The sequence below is a fragment of the Mesoplodon densirostris genome, chromosome 3, assembly GCF_025265405.1.
Source record: "Mesoplodon densirostris isolate mMesDen1 chromosome 3, mMesDen1 primary haplotype, whole genome shotgun sequence".
NCBI lineage: Eukaryota > Metazoa > Chordata > Mammalia > Artiodactyla > Ziphiidae > Mesoplodon > Mesoplodon densirostris.
In genome coordinates, this window is record NC_082663.1 from 165828954 (window position 1) to 165855142 (window position 26189).

The 26189-nt window shown below is 47.2% G+C and overlaps 1 protein-coding gene across 1 annotated transcript in view; it reads right to left on the bottom strand.

The window, feature by feature from the left end:
• Positions 1-26189, bottom strand: part of WWC1 (WW and C2 domain containing 1) — a 147846-nt gene that overhangs the window by 67215 nt on the left and 54442 nt on the right. The window contains exon 2 of the mRNA XM_060092566.1: positions 8621-8730. Coding sequence (XP_059948549.1) covers positions 8621-8730 — 110 coding nt within the window. The remainder of the gene's footprint in view (positions 1-8620; positions 8731-26189) is intronic.

The window sequence follows — 26189 nt, forward strand, 5'->3', positions numbered from 1 at the left end:
CACCAGAAGTTGTATAATCACAGCCATATGGTGAATCCAGCCCGTAGATAGGTTTTGCTTAGCCCAAAGAACTTTAATAATTTTGAACTGATTACTGGTATGTAAAAACAAGGAGATTTATACATTAAAATCCTGACGTCTGGTTTTTCTTGATCATTCAGAAGATCTGGCCACTGTGGGTCCACAATATATCTGCTTCATTCATTTACGTCATGTGTGTGGCTCCTGAGGGCTTTGAGTTTGTACCTCCTTTTGCAGTCCCTTTAGCTCTCCATCCTCCTGAATAGGCCCCAATGAGTATTTCCAATGAAAGAAAGAAGAGACGGGAAGAATAATCAGAGAGGTAGCAGAGCCACGTTCTCGTGCCTGCCGATAATCACTGTGTTACAATGGACAGGCTGCTTGACCTCTCTGAGTCTACGTTTCTCATTATAAAAGAGGATAATGGGCCCTGCCTCACTGCTTCCCAGGAAGCCGTAGTGTACTTACACCCAGGTAAAGTAAACAAATTATGGTGAGAGTAAAGCCAAAACTATTCAATTCTTCAAGTTCTCCTCCTCCCTTTTTCTGGGAAAGAAAACAAGGTGTGAAGATGGCTGGCAGGGGCCACAAAATTGCTTCCCACAAAGAAAGCTTTGCAACTCTTCAACCAAGTAAGAGGGAGGAACACTTGCAAGAGAAGAAAAAAAGGGGGAGGAAAGAATTTACAAAGCTGGGCTGAAAGACGGTGGGGTCCGATTTCCCATCAGCAGATGTGGATTCCCTCAGGGTTAGGGACTCCTGGGTTCCCCTCAGGGGCCCCGCACTTCTGGCTGACACGGGCCACAGAAAAGAAAAGAAACATGGCCAGGGTGCAGATGTTTTTTAAAGTTTGTCATTTTTTAAAAAATTTACATTTTGGGGAAAAATATTGAAAAATACAAAAAGAGAAAAATCTCACAATTCCACCATTGCAAATTCGTAAAGTAAGAAATGAGAGTTTAAATCTCTCCAATCCTACATCCTAGAGGTAACTGCTGTTAGGAGTCTCACACACTAACAGATATTGCCCTATGATTATATACAAACCTGTTGATACATACATATCTACACACACAAGTTTATTTTTAATGTAAAGGGGCCCATTTATGTATATTGGTCTGCAATTTGCTTTCATCTCCAAATGATATAGCATGTTCATTTTCCCTTGTAGGTACATAAAGATTTACCTCAATTTTTAATTTATCCTTTTTTTTTCATTTGTACCACTGTTTTTATTTATTCATTTTTATTTTTTACTTACCTCAATCATTTAAATGGTTGCATAGTATTCCATGGTATGGTACTAAGATTTATTTATGATAGGGCTTTAGTGGTCTCCCAGACCACTACCAGGAAACATCCAGATTGTTTTCAGTTCTTTTGCTACCACAACCAATGCTGTAGTGAGGATTCTTAAAAACATACTTCTATGAACGTGTGCTATTATTAATTCTGTGGTGTAAAAAGAGGAATTCCTTAAAAGAGGAATTACTGGGTCAGTGGGTATACACATCTTAAATTTTAACAGACACTACCAAATTATCTTCCCAAAGGTTATACCAATTTTTATTCTCACAGACAGCCTTATGAGAGTGGCTTTCCCCCCAGACCCTCAGCAAAATTGCTTTAAAAAAAAAAAAGGGGGTTGGTACTTCATCCAGTACACTGGGTCCAGCCAGCATATTATAATTAGCTATGGAGCTTCAAAAAACAAAAATAAAAACAAAAGCCTGAATTCTGCCCCCAGAACACTTAACATCAGAGTTTCCAAGAGTAGCGCCCAGGCATTGGCAGTTTTAAGCTTCACCAGGTAACGGCTGTGCAGCCCATGTCCAAGAACCCCTGTTTGCGTAGTAGAATCACTGGGGGAAGTTTTTTAAATCCCGATGCTCAGACCCCATCCCTGGACCAATTAAATCAGAATTTCTGGGGGTGGGAAGGAGGCAATGGTGACCCGCAAAGCTCCCCAAATAATTTCAACATATCACTGAAGGTTAGACCTGGTAAGAGGTGCCAACACCGGTGGGCTGAGCAGTCACTGAGGATGGCAGGCAAGGCTGGCAGGTGCGATGCTGAGCTCCAGGTAGAATCACCTGCCAGAGGGCCAGGTGAAATGCTGGGTCCCTGACAAATGCCCTGGGGCACCCCTGGATGGATCCTCCCCGTGGTGCTCTGGGTTTAATCTGAGAGTGGCGCCCTCCCTTTGGAGGCCGCGCTCCTTGGAGTATAAAAGCACGTGAGAGCCTTAATCGAAGGCTGGCTTGGCTACCATTTTTGGTGACCCAGGCTTTCTCCTGTAGCACAATCCAACACTGATAGATGGATGCACAGGCAGACAAACACAACCCACAACCCCACACCAGAACACTGGTTTCAACCTGGTTGCATGTTGGAAATTACCCCAGAGATTTCCATTTAATTGGTCTACAGTATTAAGTAGGCATCAATACATTGTTTAAATCACCTTTATTAAGGTGTAATTTAAATACAATGAAGCACAATCATCTAAAGTGTAGACTTGGATATGTTTTGACAAACGCATACACCATAAACTACCACTTGTTATCAATGTGTAAATGGTTCCTTTACCCTGCAGTCCTGTGTCAGTCACTTCCACCCACTTTCTCCCTCCGGTTCTGTCTTAGAACTTCATGACAATGGAATCAAGCAGTATGTGCTCTTTGGATCTCACCTCCTTCACTTGGCATAAGGCTTTTGAGACTCATTTAGGTTGTATCAGTCGTCCATTTTTTGTTATTGTGGAATAATAGTCTATTGCGTGAATACAGCATAATTCACTTTTTGATAAACTTTTGGGTTGTTGTTTGAGATTATTATGAATAAGGCTGTAATGAACATGCATGCACAAGTCTTTGCAACGTCTCCATTTCGCTTAGGTAAAACTATCTAGGGGTGGAATTGTTGGCTTGTATGTTAATTATATGTTGAATTTTATAAGGAACTAAAAAACTGTTTTCCAAAATGGTTGTTCTGATTTACATCCTCACTAGTAGTGAATTAGAGTTCCAGTTCCTGCACGTCCTCACCAACCATTGGTACTGTCAATCTTTTTCATTTTAGTCATTACAGTGGGTGTATAGTGGTACCTCGTTGTAGATTTAATTCCTATTTCTCTAATGACTGATTATGTAAAGCATATTTTTATGTGTTTATTGGCCACTTGTATGTCTTCTTTAGTGAAGTGTCTATTTAAATCTTTTGCTCATACTTTTTATTGGGTTGTTGGGCTTCTTACTGTTAAGGTGTAAGGGTTCTTTTTATATTTTTGATATGGATCTGCTCTCAGGTATATGTATTGCAAATATTTTCTCCTTATCTGTAGCTTGCTTTTTCAGTTTCTTAATGGTCTTTTGAAGAGCAGAAGTTTTAATTCAATGAAGCCCAATTATTACTTTTTTCTTGTATGCTTAGTGCTTTCTGTGCCTTGTCCAAAAAACCTTTGCCTAACCTAAAATCTTGCAGATTTTCTCCTTAGTCTCCTTCTCGAAGTTTTCTAGTCTTAGCTTTTTTTTTTTTTTTTTTTTTTTGCGGTACGCGGGCCTCTCACTGTTGTGGCCTCTCCTGTTGCGGAGCACAGGCTCCGGACGCGCAGCCTCAGCGGCCATGGCTCACAGGCCCAGCCGCTCTGCTGCATGTGGGATCTTCCCAGACCAGGGCATGAACCCGCGTCCCCTGCATTGGCAGGCGGACTCTCAACCACTGTGCCACCAGGGAAGCCCATAGTCTTAGCTTTTATGTTGAGGTCTGTGGTCCGTTCTGAATTTACTTTTACATATGGTGTGAGGCGGGGGTAGAAGTGGAGATGTATTTTTTTCCATGTGGATACCAGTTGTACTAACAACTCTTGAAAAGACTGTCCTTTGGGGACAGCTCCCTAGGTGGCTGTAAGGAGCTGTGCTAACTGATGTACATCCTGAACTGGTCACACTCTGAGGGGTCCTCCCAAGCCCAGCCCCTTCTGTTGACGCTCCACTTCCTTAAGTCCACCTCACCAGAATAGATAACTTTACACCTGGGCAGGTTCTTAGAGATGTCTTTGGCCAACTATTTTTGAGTTCTCATTTTTATTAAAGCTAAACATGGACATAGTTTAATCATTCAGCATGTCACAAACTCAGCTACATACAACATCACCCCTCTATCCCCTTCCCCCTCATGCCCCCTCTCCCCAAAATGCAACTACTTCCAGTAAACATTTAGTCGATTGGGCGCAGCCATCATTGAGACCCAATTCTTCAGCCTCCCCCAGGCTCCAAACCTCTATCTACACACACACTCTACACTCACTCTCCATACAGCTCACACGTTCACCACACTTCACACATCCCTCACCCCACCGCCTCTACCCATCACACGCCTGCTTTCTACGTGCACCACGTGCACACCCACGTGACTAACACTATTGAATTCTCTAACAGCTTGAAAAACAATGGTCTTAAAAACAGCTGAACATCTGGAGAACGTCCATCCTTGTTAGTATGGAAATGAATGCAAATGAAAAACGATGAAGTAACAGCTTAAACCTGTGATGAATTTATCGAAAAGTAACTAGCCCCATACTGATCGATGAAGGTATGAGAAAAATATACCCTTATTGCTGTGGCAAATACAGATTGACACGATCTTTTAGAAATACTTATCAAACTAGGGAGAGGTACCTGAAGTCTCACAAGTGTTCATAATCTTTCACTTAGCGATCCTACATTTGGAAATACAACTCCAGGAAAGTATCATAGAAGAAAAAAGCAATATGCATAAAGATTCTTCCCCTAGTGTTATTTATTTATCACAAACAAATGGAAAGAACCCAAAAGGTCAGCAATAGGGGGGTATTATGGTACACTCACTTTATGTGTTAAAATGTATCAGCACATCTATTTGATATATTAAAAATGACAAATATGAAGACTAGGTAGCATCTCTCAAATATTCATGATATAGTATGAACAGAAAACAGCACAACACACAATTTGTCCACGGATTAAAACCATCTAATCATGCTGGATGTACACGGCAGTGGGAAAATTGAATACGGATAAACGAAATAATGAAAGCGGGCTCTATTTTGGAAAGAGTTGTCCATATTTGCTGTTTCCAATGCCTCCCCTCCGTTTTTTTTTAGACTCACTCTAGTCAGGCTTTTGCCCCCAGTCCTTGTCCAAAGCTGCCCTCCAAGTCAGGGGCACCAGCGTCACAGGGCTTTGCTAAATCTATCGGTCAATCCTCAGTCCTCTTTGTACTTGATCTGTCAGAAGCATTTCACGGGGTTGACACCTCTCTCCTCGGTATGCCTCCTTCACATGGCTGCCAAGACCCTCTCGCTTTCCTCCCACCTTTCCGATCACTCCCCAGAATCATGACTGGTTTTCCTCTTCTCTCTACCCTCCTCCTGTCTGAGGACCCCATGGCTATTCTTTGATTGTCTTCTCTCTGTCTTGACTTATTCCTTTGGTGATCTCATCCAGCTTCATGTCTTTAAATACTCTCTCTATGCCAACAACTCCCAAATACACATCTTCAGCCCAGATCTCTTTTCCAAACACCACATTCCTATATCAAACTGACCAGGGACATCTTCTCTCAGGTGTGTAACAGGCAAGGAAGATGTGACACATCCCAATGAACCCTTGGTCCTCCTTCCTAAACCCACTCCTCCTGCAGTTTTCTCCATCCAATAAATGGCAACTCCATCCTGCCAGCTGCTCAGGCCCAGAGAGGCTCATTTGTCCCGTTCTTTCACACCCCACGTGCAATCTATCAGGAAGGCTTGTTGGCTCTATCTTGAAAATACCTCCAGCTTCAGGCCACTTCTCACCACCTCTACCACTACAGCCTTGGTCTGGGGCACTGTCCTTTGTCGCCTGGACTATTGCAATCAGCCCTTACAAGTCTCCCTGCTTCTACCCCTGTTCCACTAAGGTCTATTCTCAGCAAAGCAGCCAGAGTGACCCTTTTAAGACATAAAACAGGTCACGCCACTCATCTGCTTAAAATTTTCCAATGGCTCCCACCGTGTTGAATGAGAGCCTGAACCCTTCAGGGGGACCACTGCCCACACCCTGCTGGCCTTCTCCCCGCTTCCTCACAAATTCTGCTATATGCACACCTGCGTCCTTGCCATCCCTCAAGCGAGCTAAATGTGATCACGCAGTGGAGTTGTTGTTCAATCAGCTCTCTCTACTTGAAACGCTCACCCCACCTCCTTCAAGCCTTAGCTCAAATCTCATTTTCTCGACAAGGTCTTTTTCCTGAAGACCTTTACCACTATCCCTGCCCGCCACCCACAAAGGCACCCCAGCACACCTCAGCCCCATGCTGTGCTTCCCCTTTTCCCATATCACTGATAATTTTCTAATATACTACATAATCTGCTTACTTCTTCTGTTTATTTTCTGTTTCTTCTGCCAAAACGAAAGCTCTGTAAGGACAAGGATCATTGCCATTTTGAACTCTCACATACCCCATGCTCTCAGAACAGCGCCTAGAACATTGTAGGAGGTCAATAAATATTTGCTGAATGAACAAACGCTGGATGGTGGATTTAATTTGTTGCTCAATTCTATTGTGTCTAGAACTCTTGAGAGTAATTTCAGTCAGTGGACACATAGAGGATTGGCCTGAGCCCACAGCTCTGAGTGCTTGGGCCTCGATGGTCACACACATACCGCATCTGTATCACTGGCTCCGTCTGCGGAGGTGGTACCCTCTGTCCAATGAGAGCACCTTCCAGCCAAAAGAAAAGCAGTAGCCCGATAGCTGGTAAAACTACCAGAGAGAATGCTTCCTACTGTGTTTCTCATTTACTCACCTCCCAACACATACCCCCATTTCTGCCATCATCCCCTCCAGAAGAAACTCTGCCACTGCATGATACTCCTTCCTTCTATCTCTCCAAAAACTCCCAGAAGCACTTGAAAATCTCACTCCCACCATCAGATTTTAATGAGGGGGATGCACTCAGCAATTACAAACAGTAAAGGACTGATTAGGGGTCCTGTACATCAGTGTTTAACCCAGCATACCGTGCAGCCCTCCAAGCATTAACCTCATTCCCCATACATACTCAATTAGGCATATTTACTTCTCATTATCCCGTATGCAATCATGAGTGCTAATAAAAACCTCGGCTACCACCAACAATGCAATTAATGCCATTAGCTGTCTCTCAGAAACCCTCCTATACTTTGGTGCCAACAACAGTCTGCTCATTCACCCACTTGGTCGTGCATTCATGCACGTATGCCCTTTTCTATGTAGCAAAGGTCAAGTGCACACCTACTATGTGCCTTACCAGGCAAAGGCCTGGGACTAGACAGATGAATTAGACCTTGTCCTGCTCTAGAAGAGCTAGTCTCAGTAGGTAAATGGTTATACTACAGAGTGATGAGGGGCACAGCAGAGGTAGGACCAGGTGCTACTGAAACCCAGAGGAGGAAGTGGATGGAGAAGCCCAACTCCACTCCCAGCACCAGTTCAAATCCCAGCTCTGCCATGTTTTGACTCTGAGTGTTGAGCAGTCGATTTCTACCTCTGAGTCCCATTTATAAGGTGGGAATAATCACCCTAGCAGGCCACAGGGAAGCTGGGATGATTGAATGAGTGATGTCTCTCCAGTTCCTCTCCCAGCACACAGCACAGAGTGCACACTCAGGAAACAGGGACCCCTGGGATTTGGTGCCCTAATCTCAACCTTCAGAAACATGCCTTTGCATCCCATTTTCCTCTTGCCTGGAAGGACAAAAGGGAATCCCACAGTTCGGAAGGTGGAGAGCGAGACAGAAACCTCCTCTTTCCTCTGTACACATGAACAAAGCAGGCAGCGAGTTTCCGAGGACAGGAATAGTCTCGGCCGAGAAGGTGCGTGATGGCTGAGGCCCAGATACACATCAACCCTCCCCGGCTGGGGTACCCTGACCTGGGTTCTTCCACCTGTCAAACAACATGCTTCTTCCTGTATCACCTATGCCTCCATCATAGTCACAGAGACAAAGACACTAAGAATCTTCACTCTGGGTCAGGATACCTGGAACACAGATATGATGTGAGGGTGGGCTGAACGGTATGATGGGCTAGAGGCACATACACTCAGACCACTCCATGACAGACACACGTGTGCATGCTGGCTGCTGGGGACCTGCTTTGGGGGCAGTGACGGCTCCAAAATGGTCTGGCAATGACAAGGACACATCTACCTTATATGAAAAAAACCTGTATGCATGGAAATCAATATATGTAAAAAAAAAAAAAGAATATATGTACATATATATACACATGACTGGGAAATTTCTGGAGTGATACACAAGAAATTGATAGCAGTGGTTGCCTCTGTAAAATTGGGGAGATGGGTTGTGAGAGGTGGAGTTTTAGTTTCTATTTAAAATCCTTCTGAACTGTTATTTATATATGAGCATACATTATCTATCTATATCTACACTGAGATCTCTGTCTAACTCTACGTGAAACAAAACACAATCTGGCTTCATGAGTCCCTGCTGGTAGCTCTTCCAGACTTGGGGGCTGGGCAGGAGGCAGAGGGATGGGCAGAGGGGATGGGAAGGGAGGACGGGCAGGAACTTACTGGTGTTGTGGTCTATGAAGTAATCTCCAACCTGTGGGTCGTACGCCTCTTCCCATCCCAGCGGCAACTCATCACTAATGCAGTCAGCAAAGGTGAGCGGTTTGGTGTACCTGGCAAGGGAGAGGAGAAACAGACTCCATCAGCCTACGGTCCCCAAGACCCCGCAACACGTAGGTGTTCTCAACCTCCCCGCTCCTCTGCACTGGCCCACCAGATCCAGAAGCTTCGCACTGTGACACCAGCTCTGCTGTCCCCGGGGAAGATGAACGCATAACTGGAGCAGCGGGATGAGAGCACCTGAGAGGGAGGCGGGGAATCTGCTCGGCTCCCAACTTTGCCACAAACTGGGGAGTGATTTGAGCAAGTCACCTGCCTTCTCTGGGCTTCTGTTCCTGCATCTCTAAGTGGGGGGGGGGGGTCACAGGAAAGGGCTTGAGGGTCAAGTCTTACTTCCGGACTCGAACTCCAGCCCTCTCTGGCTGCTCCACCTGCAGTTCACTTGTCCACCACAGCCCCAGCCATTCCCCCGGCTCTAGCCCGTGCCTGTCCTACCTACTTCCCCTCTGGAAAGCTAGCTTACTGCAGCATCTAGAATAGCAGATGTTCCCTCCCTGTGAGTTTGGCCGTATTTCTTTGCTTCCTGGGCCGATTCCCAAATGCCTGTACCCACTGCTGTCCCTCCCTGCAAAATCCAGGCCAAACTGATCTTTTAGCGATAACTACCCTCTAAGTCACCATATTGTGGGGAGTGAGGTGGTGGTCATCACCCAGTCTTGGTGGCTAAGTCAGATGGACAGACAGACAAATCACCCAACTAAACAAACAAAGGTTTTTCAAGGCTGGAAAACACCATAAACCCTTGGTCAAGCACTTTAGCCAGCGTGCAGGGAGCCGGGAATCTAGGTACACAAAAGTCAGCCTGAGGGGCTTCCCTGGTGGCGCAGTGGTTGAGAGTCCACCTGCTGATGCAGGGGACGTGCGTTCGTGCCCCAGTCCGGGAGGATCTCACGTGCCGCGGAGTGGCTGGGCCCATGAGCCATGGCCACTGAGCCTGCGCATCCGGAGCCTGTGCTCCGCAACGGGAGAGGCCACAACGGGCGAGAGGCCCGCGTACCGCAAAAAAAAAAAAAAAAAAAAAGTCAGCCTGAGTGGCGCCCCTAGACGGCCCCTTTGGTTTTTCCCCATAGCTGTATCTGCCTAAAATACATATCCTAATATTCTCCCTCTCCTGTCTGCTCCCAATCCCCTCCCAATTCTGAAAGCCCGGAAGGCTCTGCTTCAACACTCTTTAGACAGATTGGCAAACTGACGTACAACGGGACAAGAGGAAAGATGAGTGGGATGAGGTCTAGGATTCCTGATCAAGAACTTCCCTCTAAGCCATAGGAAATGACTCTCCCATCTTGTGCAATCTCCTTCCCTCTTAAACCCACTCCAAATCAAGCTTAAAGCAAAATATGTGGGGAAAAAAGAAACACTAAAAGAGCCCCTGGTGGATAGACCTGGTGTGTTCATGTACCACTATATATCCAAGGTCCGGGAGGCTAAGAAAAGTATCCATTGACTGAAGGAATGGATAGCCCCAAAGCTTCTGTCAGTCAGTAATTTACTGCTGTATTGTGGGAGACAAAGGATGAGGCAGAGGTGTATATGATATGCAACAGACTAAGCCCTATCCAGTAAGGATTCAATAAGCATTACTTACCAGCTGTGTGAGTATGGCAACTTACTGCCGCTCTCTGAGCCTCAGTATTTTTATCTGAAATGTGGGGATAATAATAACTCTCCAGGTTGTCAAGTTAAATAGTCATGTTTGTAAAAACATTTAGTGCATAGGCTGGTGCAAATGAACGCTCAAAGAACATTCTTCTCTGCTTCCCAGAAGGGGAAACTGAGACTAAGAAACATTAAATAACATTCTCGATGTTCACAACAATGACAAAGCTGGGATTTCAAGCAAGGCACTCCGTCCTCAGAGTCCCTGCTGTGAGCCGAAAGGTTCTCTTGAAAGTTGACATCTTCAATGCATCTCCTGAGCCCCTCGCAAAATTACAAGCCACCGTCTTGGAGTAAAAGAAGGAAGAGGTGGGGAAGACACAGGTGATTTCCTCGGGTCAGAAGGCACGTCATTCCGGAGCACCTTTGCCAACCTGGATAAAGTTTCTGCAAAGCTGTCTTCAGTCCACTCCACCACTCCACCCCAAGCCCCGCCCAGACTTCAGAAACAAAAGACCATGTCCCTCAGTACCTCCTCCTCTTCCTCAAACTACTGTAAATGATTTGTTCCCACTTCCTTATGGAGAATGAAGACCAGTGACCAATAGCCAAATCTCATCCAACATCATTTCATCTAACACAGCTTTGAAAAGGCCTCTGAAGGAAAACTCCATAGAGAGGCATACTCCTCCACGGCAAGTGACTCTATTACTGAGGACAGATAAATCTGGGAGGGAACAGGAACGCCTGAGCCAACCACAGTCAGACCTTTGTTTCTGACTCATTCCTCTCCCTGGTCTCAGCCCTGAGAAGCCCCACCTGCCAGCCTGGCTGGGGAGATGGGAATCTTGTTAGTTACACTTTGCAACCTAGAAAATCAAGAAGATAAAGACACATCTCCTCTCCACAGCTCCCTGAATCCCTGTGTGGATCATCACCTTTCAAAATTCTTCCCTGGGGATGAATTAAATGATTTCATCAATTGTGCATCTAAGCAACAGAATCCCCACGATCAGTGCTCAATAAATATTTGTGGAATGGGTGAATACAATAATGAATACCTAAGAACAAAAAATAATGGTATGTTCTATATTTTGCCAACATGGAAGGATGCTCTTAACATACTATGAGGAAAAGCAACATTGTTGAACAAGATATATACAATGGAATATTACTCAGCCGTAAAAAGAAACGAAATTGAGTTATTTGTAGTGAGGTGGATGGACCTAGAGTCTGTCATACAGAGTGAAGTTAAGTCAGAAAAAGAAAAACAAATACCATATGCTAACGCATATATATGGAATCTAAAAAAAAAAAAAAAAAAAAAGGTACTGATGAACCTAGTTGCAGGGAAGGAATAAAGAGGTAGACATAGAGAATGGACGTGAAGACACGGGGTGGGAGGGCGAAGCCAGGGCTAAGTGAGAGTAGCATCGACATACATACACTACCGAATGTAAAACAGTTGGCTGGTGGGAAGCAGCCGCGTAGCACAGGGAGATCAGCTCGGTGCTTTGCGATGACCTAGAGGGGTGGGATAGGGAGGGTGGGAGGGAGGCTCAAGAGGGAGGGGATATGGGGACATGTGTACACGTATGGCTGATTCGCTTTGTTGTGCAACAGAAACTAACACAGTACTGTAAAGCAATTATACTCCAGTAAAGATCTATTCAAAAAAAATGCTACAGGATACTGTTACAGAATATGACATTTTGCCTAAAATGTGTATATGTTTGTAGAAGAGGAACTGGAAAGATATACATTAAAATGCTATCTCGGTATAGGGATTTTAACATAATTTAACTTTTTCCTTTCTAATCATTTTTTTAAACTAGTTTCTCTGTAATATTCCTATATCAGTTGGAATTAAAATATTTAATAATGGCTAAATCTAGGCCTAGAAAACAAGTTATGTACATATCATGTTCCTTCTCTGGGCCACAGGCACTCTTCCTCTATTTTACCAGTGAGAAAACACACCCAACGTCACGGAGTTGGCAAACACCAGAGGTATAACCTGAAGCCCCATTGCCTGACTACAGAACCTGAGCTTTGCTAATAAAAACGGACAAGACCAAGGGAATCTCAGAACAATTGAGCACAAAGGAAGCTATGCCCGAGATACAGATGATGAAGCTGGGCGGGGGGAAATCTGAAGCAGGCAGAAGGCACCCAAGCTGCGTCCTATTTGCAACTTCAGTATTCTATACCTTGGTGCAGAGCTACTCAATACACTTGGATAATGCACGACTGCCTCATGAAAAGACAACTGTTTCACCGTTACCACGACAAGGGATTCACTGAGTTCTGTGTGTGAGGATGGGGACTGAGGGAGGAGCGGCAGGTCTAAAACACCCAAAATGCATCCCTTTTCCAGAAAACCATTAACTCCACTGATTGTTCCAGCCTTGGACATCAAGAAGTCAGACCTGAAGTAAATGTTAGATACAAGTATCAGTAATGTACCCGACATTGGATATCCTACCAGGGCTGAGATGTTGATTCCTGCCTGCGGTGAACACAGACATCGCGCCCCACAGGGATAAAGAAGAGGGAATCCAGAGGACCCAATGTTAGACGGAGGGGGGCAAGAGGAGAAAGGAAGGCTTTGGGTTTGATATTCAGGCTTCCCTTCAAAGCGATCATGGAAAAAAAACCCAGAGGGCTGATATCCAGACTCCCAGAGCTCTTCCATGGGAAAGAGAAAAGCTTCTATTGGAAGACTATGCAACTTACAAGAAATCTGGACAGCGAGATTCTCTCTGGAACAAATGCCAAGAGGGAGATGAATTATTCAGTGTGCAGAGACGTGTCATTCAGAGAATCAGGATGAAGAGAAGCGTTTTTAGCTGCACAAGGATTTAAACACACACACACACACACACACACACATATATACATGTGCACACACTCCTCTTCCCAGAGAGAGCAACTGTCCGTTTAAACCAGTCTCCCCTGGGAAACTGTGGGTGCTTCTCTGGCCCGCAGTGCTTCCCCTTGGGCAAGTGCCAAGAATGTGAGCTGGGAAGAGATGTCTGCTTTCAGATGTGGCCAGGACTTGGGGGCCTGCCTGCAACTCCCAGCCCCCAGCCCCCAGCCCCTGTTGAAGCGATTTGCCCCAGTCCAGCCCGGTACAGTCCCTTCCTCCAGCCTCCAAGTCCTGGGCTGCTGAAAACCCAGATCGTGAAATCAAATGACCCAAATGCCGGAGGGGTGAGAGGGAAGGAGGGAAGAGCGCCAAGAGAACTAGCTCTCTTAATTACAAATCTCTGAAGGAACACAAACATTCCTGAATGTTTCACAACAGGCTCTCTTGGAAAAAAAGGGGCCCGGATGTGTTGCCTTGGAGACAGGTAGGGTTCTGTGGGATCACCTGTCCAGGAACGCAGGCCCCTCATCCTCTTTCCAGCTCCACATCGCCACGGCTGGCATTCAGTATTCAGACAGCGCGTCTTTTCTAAGGAGGCAGCTCAGAGAAGGAGCAGAAAGCCTTTTGCCAAGTCTAACACTGGGTGGTGATTCTCTTGGGACTGAAGAACGCATAACATATCTTTCATGTTCCTAGTGCTTCCCGAGCAATCTGAACGCTTCCCACAGCAACCTCTTTATCGCCGTCCAGCGGGATGCTGGCCCCCCCAGACCGTGCTCTCTCCGAGGGCCGACTGGGCGGGATCGCTTTCTAAAGGGCCCTGCAGACTGCATGCCAAGAACTGTCCAAACTTTCAGCCGAACCTCTCCTCCCAGCCCAGGCACAATGGCCAGGCCGGTTCTTCCCGCCCCGGGGTGTTTCACATGCCTAGTTCCCATAGCTCAGGATTACACAGCTCCTGAGGACTCGCCACCACCGGACCTCGGCAGAGCCCCAGTGCTAAGCAGCCCACACCTGCAAGGCTGGGGTGGCCGGAAGAAAGTGCAATCTTTGCGATTCTCCTTCCTCCCTTTAATTCGGTTTCGTGCAAACACCTTCACTCCTTCCTTAAACGAATCTGGGGATGAAAAAAAATCACCATCTCATAGTTGGTGAGGACGGCTGAGCACATGAACCACAGCTGAATCGGAGCAAACACCCAGCTACAGAAGTAGACGAGACAGACAGGACCTTGCCCTTACACTCCCGTCAGGGAGACACCCCAACCAGAAAATGAATCCACAGGATCATGTCAGAGACTCATGCTATTCAGAAAAGTACAACAGGGTAGTGGGATTATGTGTAAGGGTGGGGCAGGGCAGGGCAGTCAAGGGAAGCAAGGGAAGCTTCTCGGAGGAGGTGATCGTGGAGGGGAGACCAGATGGTAGGAAGCAACAGGAACAGCCAGTACAAAGGCTTTGGGTAGGGATGATGGTGTGAGGAACAGAAAAGAAAGCCGCATACCTTCACATTATGAGTGATGGACTGGAGGTAGAGTGGGCAGAGCCTGGGCTTCTGGGGCCCTGGGGTCCCCGTTAAGACTTTGAGCGCCACCCTAGTGCCGAGCTGCAGAAGGTGACCCAGAGAGGCTCTCTGACTCACCCTCTCCTCAACTCCGTTCTCCCTCCTTTCAATCAGTCCTCCAAGCAACAAGAATTTATTGCATGGGCTTCCCTGGTGGCACAATGGTTAAGGATCTGCCTGCCAACGCAGGGGACACGGGTTCGAGCCCTGGTCTGGGAAGATCCCACTTGCCGCGGAGCAACTAAGCCCATGCGTCACAACTACTGAAGCCCGCGCGCCTAGGGCCCGTGCTCTGTGTAACAAGAGAAGCCACGACAATGAGAAGCTCGCGCACAACAATGAAGACCCAACGCAGCCAAAAATAAATAAATAAAATAAATAAACTTATAAATAAAAATTAAAAAATAAACTCAATCGGGCTTTAAAAAAAAAAGGAATAATTTACTGCATGGACCCAACAGCCTGGTCCCACGCCAGACACGACGAGGGCTAAGACACTTGAATAAGCCTTGTTTCTGCCTTGGAGAGCAGAGGCTTACACTGCCAGCAGGGAGTGGCCCATCCCTGTGACAGTATGTATGGCAGTTCCGCTACCTTAGACTGTGAACCCCAGGCAATGACAGGGTGCAGGGATAGTTCATAAGATGCTAGGTCAGCTCTACAGGTGTGAAAGACCAAGGGGGTGGGAGAAGGGAGAGACTGAGACGACGGGGTGTAGGCCGGGGAGGCTGGAGAAGGAAGTCGTCCAGGGAAGACAGTGGTGGGCTTCACGGCTAATGGGGAGGCAGGGTAGTTGCTACCCACAAAGGCTGCAGAATTGATGCTGGGCTGAAACCCACGCTCTGCTTCGTCTACAACCACAGGTGTGTTACTTAACCTTGTTAGGAGTTTCCTTCTCCGTGAAACTTAGAAATTCCAATCTCACAGGGTGTTGCAGGGATTAAATGAGATAATCCATGTAAAGTGCTTAGCGCAGGGCCTGCCACGTAATAAGCCCTCAGTAAATGTGGGCTGTTAACAGCCGAGAGACTTCTGTGCTCTACGCACCGTGAGAATTGTGTCATCTCTCATCTTAAGTTGGTTGGATGTGTTAGCTATTATCATATCATCATCATCATCATCCCTGTCCCCATTTTTCAACTCGAGAGATACAAGTGGTGGTAAAAAAAAAAAAAAAAAAATCATAAGCTCTAGAGGGGTTGCAATGCAGGCGCCGTCACTTACTCACTCTGTCCACGTGGGCGTGAACGCTAACTTGCCTGAACCTGCTTCTCCATCTGTAAAGTGGGGATGCTCAGAGTGACTACCTGTTAAAATGAGCTATGCTTGAGCCCACGACACACAGAGCTCAACCAACATTACCTGTTCTTATCAGTTGGGTTTTATATCCCTTTCCATGAGGAGGCAAAACACGTGTTCATGCTAACAGCCAATAAGCCTTGCACTGTAGTCCACCGCCTCCTTTCCTGGAGGACTTGGGACTGCTTAAGCTCTCTGTTTTTGGGGGAAATGAAACCAGAGAAAGTTAAGAGGTGACAGCAGGATTGGCTTTGGCTCTCAACATTTGTCCTCTGACGGAGGCATTTACAACCAGGAATTTCCAAGTTTTCTTTCCCTCCAACACTTCCGCCCCTCTACTCTCAAAACACCTGTCTCGACATTCTGGTTACTCGACCCCCAGACTTCCTTGCTTCCCTGCTTTGGTAGGACTGGTTTATCCAGAAGCTTTCTTGGCCTAGTCACTCCCTCTCATTCCTGGCATTCTCCTATGGGGAGGGAAAGTTCCAGACTGTTCCCCCTACCCCCTTACAGGCTTTAACCCAGGCTTCCACAAACCAGTGGCTAACCTCCTCCTGCTAAATCTTGCCTGCACTCTGAGCCCCCCGAACTGAGTTCTTGGGATCACACACCTGAGCCTTGGCTTGGGCCTGTTCCCTTCCTTCGCCTCCAACCCCATGTCTTTATGCCTACTCATCCCTGAATACCCTCCAGCTCACTGACACAGTGGTGTTTCTGCTATGCCTCTGCATCTCACTTGCTGGGATTTAAGGTTAAGATTCTGAGAACCAGATCATGGGTTAGCCTAGGCATGACCAACTGACTACTGGGTGGCCAAATTCAGCTTATAGATATGTTTGTCTGTCTACTACAGTGCTGTATTTTTTTTTTTTTTTTTTTTTTTTGCGGTACGCAGGCCTCTCACTGTTGTGGCTTCTCCTGTTGCGGAGCACAGGCTCCGGATGCGCAGGCTCAGCGGCCATGGCTCACGGGCCCAGTCGCTCCGCGGCATGTGGGATCTTCCCGGACCGGAGCACGAACCCGCGTCCCCCGCATCGGCAGGTGGACTCTCAACCACTGTGCCACCAGGGAAGCCCTACAGTGCTGTATTTTAAGAATGGAGCTAGCGTGCCTTTTGAAGGCAGGCACTCTCTAGCTGCACATAGTCCCCACTTCTCTCTAACATCTTTCTCCTGCATCTTGTCTTATCAAGAGGCAGCACAGAGTAGAAATTAGGAGCACAGGGCTTTGGAGCCCGACTCCTTGGGCTTAAATCTAGGCTCTGCCACTTTCTCGCTCTGTGACCTTGGGCAAGATACTTAAACTCTATTAGGCTCAGTTTTCACACTTGCAGAACAGAAGAAATAATAATACATTGATTGAGCATGGATTCTGTGCCAGGAACTGTTCCAAGCACTTTACATATGTTAACTCCCTTGGACCTCATAACAACGCTTTCAGGTAAGTACCGTTCAAACCCACCTTAGAGTGTTCTTTGAGGATTAGATGAGATAATGGATGAAATATCACTTTGGTATATAGTGTGTGCTCAATAAATGTGAGCCACTCATTATTATTTTCATTGCTGTCCAAATGAGGCACCTGATGCAGGGGTGTTAAGGAATGTTAAAACCGAGTGTGATATCTGGGATCTGACAAATGAACTCCTTGTTTTACTGGTGAGGAAACTGAAGCACAGAAAGAAAGACTTGCCCAGAGCCACCCAAGGACCCAGTGGCAAGGCTGAGACTAAAACCTGGGGACCAACCCCAGGCCTGCATCACACTCATGACACCAGGAGATCAAGTCAGCCTGGTGCTGAGTTCAGCTCCATCTGAGATACAGCAAATCATCTGAACAGCCTTCAAGAAATAGCTATTGATAGTATTGTCCTGGGCTAACTAACCCTGCTATACTGGAAGGAGAATTATCACTGGGCCAGAACCCATATGAAACTATGAAGTTCCCATTCATGGATAGACAAGGTTGGGAGATGGGCCCTTCGTTTTGCTTGTTCCCTTGTTGGAGGGTTAATTCTCTTAAAGCCCAGTACACAGCAGAACGGAGCACTGGGTATACATGTTTGCTCTTCACCCAGCTCCATTCTCATTCCCGAATTGGGAGTTAGGCTAAGGAGGTTCTGTGCCCTATAGAAAGGGCCAAAAGAACCAAATGGGACTCCCAGTTCCATCTTTCTTAGCTGTGTAATCTTAGGCATTCCTTCCCCAGCTCTAAGCCTCAGTTTCCCCATAGGTATAAAGCAGTCAGGAAAACCTGCCTCACAGGGCTCTGGTAGCATTGAACGAATTAGTACATGGGAACAGCTCAATGGAGCCCTTGGCACGTGGTGCTGGGCAGACACGCAGAGCTCCTCCTTTTTGTATTTATGACCCTGAGGGCACTCAACCCCCAGCTTTGCTCCTTTCCAGTCCCAAGAGCTGGGTTTCCAAGGGGTCCTCCCAGGTGCTGGGCTGTCCAGGAGCTTCCAGCTTGACGGACAGAGGCCAAAGCCACCCTTCCCTGGAATCTGGCCATTCCTGTTCCTTGAGCTCTGACCCTCACCCCAGCCACGCAGCCTGAGGAGCTGATCCTTCTGGAAATGAAACTGGCCATGAAGGCTTCTCTGGGATCCTGACCTGTGGCTCCTTCCATGACAACACCGCTTAGGCAGAGCATTGGAAGGGGAGGGACGAGATCTGGGTTTGAATCCTGATGTTGCCACCAGATGAACCAGGCCCTTGGGGAAGGCACCCACCCTCTCTGGGCTTCCCATCTGTAAAATGAGGGAGCTGAGATGTAACATTTCTAAGGCCCCCTTTGCAGCTTCAGCTTTCACAAGTCTTCTATCTTGCCGGTCCCCAAAGTCAAGGGCATTGTGAGGCTGCAATGAAACAATACATCTTTTGCTGAAGGTCAATAGAGTACTAGGCACTGGACCATATGCTCTACGTGAAATAAATCATGTGCTATACCTTCACAACATTTCTGTGAGGCAGATACAGCCACCCTCATTTGGCCAACAGGAAATTGATGCTTCACAGGAATGCAATAATAATAATAAAAGCTGAATTTCATTGAGCATTTACAAAGTACACATAGACTCTGTTTCAACGATTCTGAGCTGCACATTTTAAAATACATTTTAGCATCTCCGAAACTGGGATGTGTGTTAGCACTGCTGACATCTTACGACACTGTCAGCCAGGCTGCGGTCTTGATGGAGCTGTCACCGCTCCCGTGTGCACAGACATCAAAGGTGTCATGGGCTTGGGATAAAATCTCAGAGACAATAGTGGAGCACTTTTAACCCCTAGGAACCAAACGATGGTGGGGAAGGGTGGAGAAGGCAATGAACAGACACGTTTAGCAACATTCCCAAAGCAGGAGTGCAAGGGAGGCTACCACTGCATAATTGCCACACTGGCTGCAGAGCCCAGCACCAGAGCCTTTGAGCTTCTCTGTGGGCCCTGTAACAAGGCTGCAACACCAACACTCTTTTTTTTTTTTTTTTTTTGCGGTACGCGGGCCTCTCACTGCTGTGGCCTCTCCCGTTGCGGAGCACAGGCTCCGGACACATAGGCCCAGCGGCCATGGCTCACGGGCCCAGCCGTTCCGCGGCATGTGGGATCTTCCCGGACCTGGACACGAACATGTGTCCCCTGCATCGGCAGGCGGACTCTCAACCACTGAGCCACCAGGGAAGCCCCATCACCAACAGTCTTGAGGGCACCAAGGACGACGATATTAAAAGCACAGACATCAGTAATTCTGAGCTAAAGATTGACTCCAAAGAATTGGATTCGAAATGAGAAGATGTATTAGGAACACTGTCGCTTTATTTTTGTTTAGGTATTCCTTTTTTTTTTTTTTTTTTTTGGATGTAAAAAAGCGATATGTGAGGGCTTCCCTGGTGGCGCAGTGGTTGAGAGTCCGCCTGCCGATGCAGCGGACACAGGTTCATGCCCCGGTCCGGGAAGATCCCACATGCTGCGGAACGGCTGGGCCCGTGAGCCATGGCCGCTGGGCCTATGTGTCCGGAGCCTGTGCTCCGCAACGGGAGAGGCCACAGCAGTGAGAGGCCTGTGTACCGCAAAAAAAAAAAAAAAAAAAAAAAAAAAGCGATATGTGAGTAACAAAAAAACCCCCTAAGTTTGAAAGATTTATTTTGATGAGTATGAAATGAACATTCTAGTTAATTTAAAAACATTGGGTCAGGGCTTCCCTGGTGGCACAGTGGTTGAGAGTCCGCCTGCCGATGCAGGGGACACGGGTTCGTGCCCCGGTCTGGGAGGATCCCGCGTGCTGCGGAGCGGCTGGGCCCGTGAGCCATGGCCGCTGAGCCTGCGCGTCCGGAGCCTGTGCTCCGCAACGGGAGAGGCCACAACAGTGAGAGGCCCGCGTACCGCAAAAAACAAACAAACAAACAAAAAAAACATTGGGTCATAATTTAATTGGTAGCGCTTTTCCTTTCTTAGTGGCACATAAAATAATGGTGCTTCTTAAAATGAATGTTATGTTGATTTGTAATAACCTTAAGCTAGAAACAATCCAAATGTCCATCAATAGGGGAATGGATAGATAAATGTACATCCACACTGGGATACTACTCAGTAATAAAAAGGAACAAACTATTAACACACACAACAATACAGATGAATCTCAGAAACACACTGGGTAAAAGAAACCAGGGAAGAAAGAGACTGTACTGTACGATTCCATGTATGTAAAATTCTAGAAAATACAAACCAACTTTAAGGACAGAAAGCAGATCAGTAGTTGCCTGGGGATGAGGAGAGGGAGAGGGGGATTATAAAAGGGCACAAAGAAAGTTTCGGGGGTGATGGGAATGTTTGTTATATTGATTATGGGTTCATAGATGTATATGTGTATGTCAAAATTCATCAAATTGCACTCTTTAAATACATACAAGTTAGTGTGCTTCAGTAATTCCTCAATACAGTTGTAAGGAAAAAATAAAGGAAAACCCCATATTCAATACTATATGATATTAACTTATTTAAAAGAATCTAAGTACTACTATTAGTTTCCATTTTACGGATGTGGAAACTGAGACATAGAGAGGCAAGCTGATACATCCTGGGACACTTAGTTTGTCAGGAGGCAAATCCAACTGGCTTCAATTTTCAGCTCTGCCACTGAGTAACTATAGCCAAGTCCCTTCCTCACCCTGGACCACTGTTTCCCCGTTCCCACCATAAGAAGGTGACACAGTGATTGCTAAAGGACCTTTCAGTACTGAGTTTCTAAGACTGTGTTCTAAGGAATTGTCCAAGGTCCCACAGCCACAGAGGAATGGATCCTCCTGGCACTCAGGTTTCCTAACACTCCCTAGTCTCCCTGGCCCATACCCACTCGTTCTCTGAACACCCCTTCTGACTTCCCTTTATTGTATACAGCAGTGGTCCTCAGCCCTGCGCTGCATCAGAATCCCCTGGAGGGCTTGTTAACTCACAGAGAGCTGTGACCCACTCCCAGAGTTTCTGATTCTGGGCTGCACTGAGAATTTACATTTCCCACCAACTCCCAGGTGATGCCAGTGCTGCTGGTCCCAGCACCATACTTAGGACGACTGGTGTATAACATCCCCTATTTAATAACTGCAGGAACTTTAAAAGCGGTATCGAACCTTGTGTTCGAGAAATCCCTCCCCTTCTCCTTCTTTATCAAAGCTTTCTGCCTCCCATCCCACTCTCAGGGCCTGGTCATGGCCGCCCAGCCTCTCTCTGAGCCCAGTCCTGCAAGCAGCTGCATCAGCCCTTTCCTAGCGTTTGCTGAGTTCCTGTCCCACACACTGTCTTGCCTGAGGGTACACAGCCAGCGAGCACAGAGCAGCACGTGGCCCTGATTCCGGAACGCAGGTTCTCAGCCCCTCTGCCTCTCTGCACTTGGCAGATCCTCACTGAGCACCACTTCCTGTCCTCCCACATTAAACCAGCCCTCCACCCTCTGCATCCATTTGCAGACAGAAGGCCAAGCAGAGCTGGGGGGCGGGGGCCGAGGGGGAGTAATTGATTGCACCCTGGCCTACTGGCTCTACAGGAGCCCCTGCTCTGCAGGTGCAGGACTAGACCACAGAGCCCACTGGCCCCATCTCTGCAACCACCAAGGGTGTCCTGGGTGCCCTTTGTGTCTTCAGATTCACACCCGTCACCTCATGCTGTAACCCACACGGCTTCTATCGGCCCAGGCCCTCCACACTCTACCTCCTGCTACCTCTGGCGGCCCTTATATGTATATATAAGGGGCTCCAAATGCCTGGCTTCCAACCAGCCCCCTTCTCCAGGTCCTTCCACCAGGACCACCAGCAGAAGCCCTTTCAAAGCTGAGCCACGGGGGGCTTCCCTGGTGGCGCAGTGGTTGAGAGTCCGCCTGCCGATGCAGGGGACACGGGTTCGTGCCCCGGTCCGGGAAGATCCCACATGCCGTGGAGCGGCTGGGCCCGTGAGCCATGGCCACTGAGCCTGCGCGTCCGGAGCCTGTGCTCCGCAACGGGAGAGGCCACAGCAGTGAGAGGCCCGCATACCGCAAAAAAAAAAAAAAAAGCTGAGCCACGCATTTCACACCACAGGCATCCTGCCAGAGCTCCGGGGGGGACATGGCATTGGACCCCCTACTATTCTACAGGCTACATTGGCAGGGCAGCCCCCAGGTTGGCAGGCAGGGCCTTCCTAATAAGCTTTCCTAGATGCTCTGGCTGGCATGTGTAGGAAAGCACAAGGCAGCACAGCCTGGCCATGTCTGAGAATCTCAAAATCTGTAGATGCCCAAGTGTTTGCCGACTGCATCACGGTGGGCCGACTGATCTAGCCCAGAAGGTCGCCTTGCCTGTCCATGTGACCGCTATTTCTTTATTCTCCAAGACCACAGAGGCCTACAGTGACTGATTACAAAGGAGCTCTGCACAGGAGGTGGAAAAAAAAATGGTTTTTACCTCTGAAAAGTACAACTTGAAGGGTTTATTTTCCCTCCCATTATTTCTTTTTAAAGAAGAAAACAGACCGTTGTTCCCCAAAGGGAAGCCCTATCTGCGAGTCAATGTTAAACTCCAAAGTGTTCTGAGCTGAAGGCGGCTGAATTCAAGTCAGCAGCGAAACAAATAAGCAATTAAAACAGCTACTTGGGGAAGCCCTGCAAAGCAGCAGATACAATGTGAATTATTCATTTGCGCTGCCAGGATGACTTCTGGGCATTGTCCTCTGGGCCTCTGTTCTCTTGCTCTTGTTCATTCAGCCGTTCAAGCACAGAGAGGGGACACAATACGCTGGCCCTGGGACATGGGTGCCTGAGCGAGTGTGCGCAAACACACAAACACACACACACACTCCACAAGGAGGCCAGGTGGCCACTCCAGATGGTGAGCCACATGGAAAAGAAACCCACAGGTTGGCAGATGCCTTCAGCTCCCGTGCCAGGGGAGAATATATGAATTTCCAATGGGCCCAAGAGGTATGTGTGTGTGTATGTGTGGTGTGTGTGGTCACACAAGCGCGGACGGTATGGGGGGGTGGGTCACAGGAAATCACCTGTGCAGTGCAAGAGAGAATATATATAGTGTTTCTAATACTCCACAAGCTTCCTAGCTGCTCTGGGATTGATCTGGGGGGCTTAACAGGCAATGGGTGGAAACTGGACAATTAGCTGAATCCCACACTGAGCCCACCCAAGGCCTAGACATAAAGGATGAGCCACCCCACACCCCCTCCCCGGGCTTGATGCTCTGAAGCCATGAGCCCCTCCTGCTGCCCGATCATAGGAGCAGCATTGTGATGTCATATCTTACACCCATCCAGGTGACCCTGGACAAGTCCCTTCCCCTCTGTGGGCCTCAGTTTCCCCATCAATGAAACCAGGGGGATGGACTCCATCTCAACGTCATCCTTCCAGGTCTGGCATTACATGGTACCATTTTGTCATGAAAATCTAGCATCTTGGAGGTCACTTGCATGCTCCTGTTTTGACCCAGAGTCAAAACCTTTAGCGAATAACAACACTAATACACGGCACTTTAAGTGAACTAATTGTCATTAAATTCTCATAGCAATCCAGTTAAGTGGTTCCCATTACGATCCCATGGTACCCAAGAGTAAACGGAGCCTTAGAGAGAGATGTTAAGTTGACCAAGGTCGCTAGGCTAATAAGAGGTAGACTGAGGATTTGAATTCAGGTCTTGACTATTCCTCGGAAGGTGAACGGAGATGGTGAATCTACATAATTGGGAGGCCAGAAGAGGTAATTTTTTAAATACCGTGGAATTGAAAACTATCCCCTGTGGTTTTAAACTATAAAGTCTGGTAAGAAGGGAAAATTAGGGGGCTATTTTTGCTCTGGCTACAAATATTAGGGATGAACATTAGGAATGCTTATTAGGAACGCTGTGGGTGAGGCTGTGAGAGCTGGGGAAGATAAAGAGAAGAAGAAGATGTGTTTTAGACAAACTGAAAGAGATGTTCGCTCTTGGCGCCCAACCCAGGAGCAGAAGTCACAGCTGACAAAGGACAGGAGCAGTCAGAGAAGCACCTGGTTCCTCTAAGAGAAGGGGCCTCAAGAACTTAATCCGCTTCCTTGAAGACAAACGCATCCGCGACTTGCTGCTGTTCTCACCCTACGCGGGTGGGAAGATTTATACGCAAAGATGTTCAAGGCAACATTATTTACCATGGGAAGAAAAAAATGGGTACAGCCTCAGTATCTGCAGGGAATGAATAGTTGGTAAATTATGGTTATAATCATTTGATGCAACTGTTTGAAATGGATGCTCAGGAAGCATTTTGAATGACAGAAGGGAGAAGGTTTATATTACAGAATTGAAAAGAAATTTTAAAAGCAGGTTACAAAACTGTGCATGCAGCATAATCTTACCTGCCTGCAAGTAAAAGGGAAAATGACTATAAGGAAAAATGCCCAAATGTTGACAGTGTTTGCTGTTTCACTGCTGGGGATGAGGTTCAGGTTTGTTTGTTCGTTTGTTTTTGCTGCTCTCATAGCCAGAAATAAGACCAAAACCCCTAAAAATACCAAGTACATTTTTCAGTCCTTCTACAGAACCTCTTACTCCCCCCTTCATAAAAAAGTCATTCGAAAATGAATCCTAATTTTCCTCTTATAGAAAAATTCAGAGTCTAGAAAAGCATTCAAATATTGAAAGAAAACAAGCATAAACAGTAGTTACATGATTCCTGCATAGAATTGGGGCCACGAAGCAGTGTGGAGGCCAGTGAGACCCCCAGCATGGCCCTGGTCCAGCTGCCAGGAGGGGAACAGAGGTAGCCCTCCTGGGTCTCCTCCCTGAAGTCTGAGACCCCAGAAGAGACAAGCTTGGCAGTTTGTCTAGAGATCGATGTGAAAGGCCCCGAGGAGATGTGAAAATCATTACAGTCAGTGCCCTACATACGAACCTTCAAGTTGTGAACTTCCAAAGATGCAAATGTGTGTTCACGTGTCCAATCACGTAAGTTAGGTCCCATGTCTGGCATACATTGTCACGTGCATGCATCCTCTACAAGTGGTTGTGCTTTTGTGTACTTGACTGTACAATACTGTAGAGAGTACAGTAGTACAGTATCTTTATAGATAAAATTGAATCCAGCCAGGAACCAGAACCTGTGCCATCAACATCAGGCATGCGTGAAACTGCAGCTTGCCCTCCGTCTCCTGTTGCTGACGATCCTTCAGCTCTACCATCTCCCACCTCTTCTCCCTCCTCCAGTCAGTAACTCTTCTTGCCTGTTCACTCGATGCCAGCCCCTGAATGCCAGCTGTTGTACTGTACTACTGTACTTTTCAAGGTACTGTACTGTAAGATTAAAAATGTTTTTTTGTGGTTTTTTGTTTTTATGTATTATTTGTGTGAAAAGTATTATAAACCTATTACAGTACAGTACTATATAGCCGATTGTGTTAGTTGGGTACCTAGCCTAACTTTGTTGGACTTACGAACAAACTGGACTTACGGGGGCTTCCCTGGTGGCGCAGTGGTTAAGAATCCGCCTGCCAATGCAGGGGACACAGGTTCGAGCCCTGGTCTGGGAAGATCCCACATGCTGCGGAGCAACTAAGCCCGGGCACCACAACTACTGAGCCTGCACTCTAGAGCCCGTGAGCAACAACTACTGAGCCCGCGTG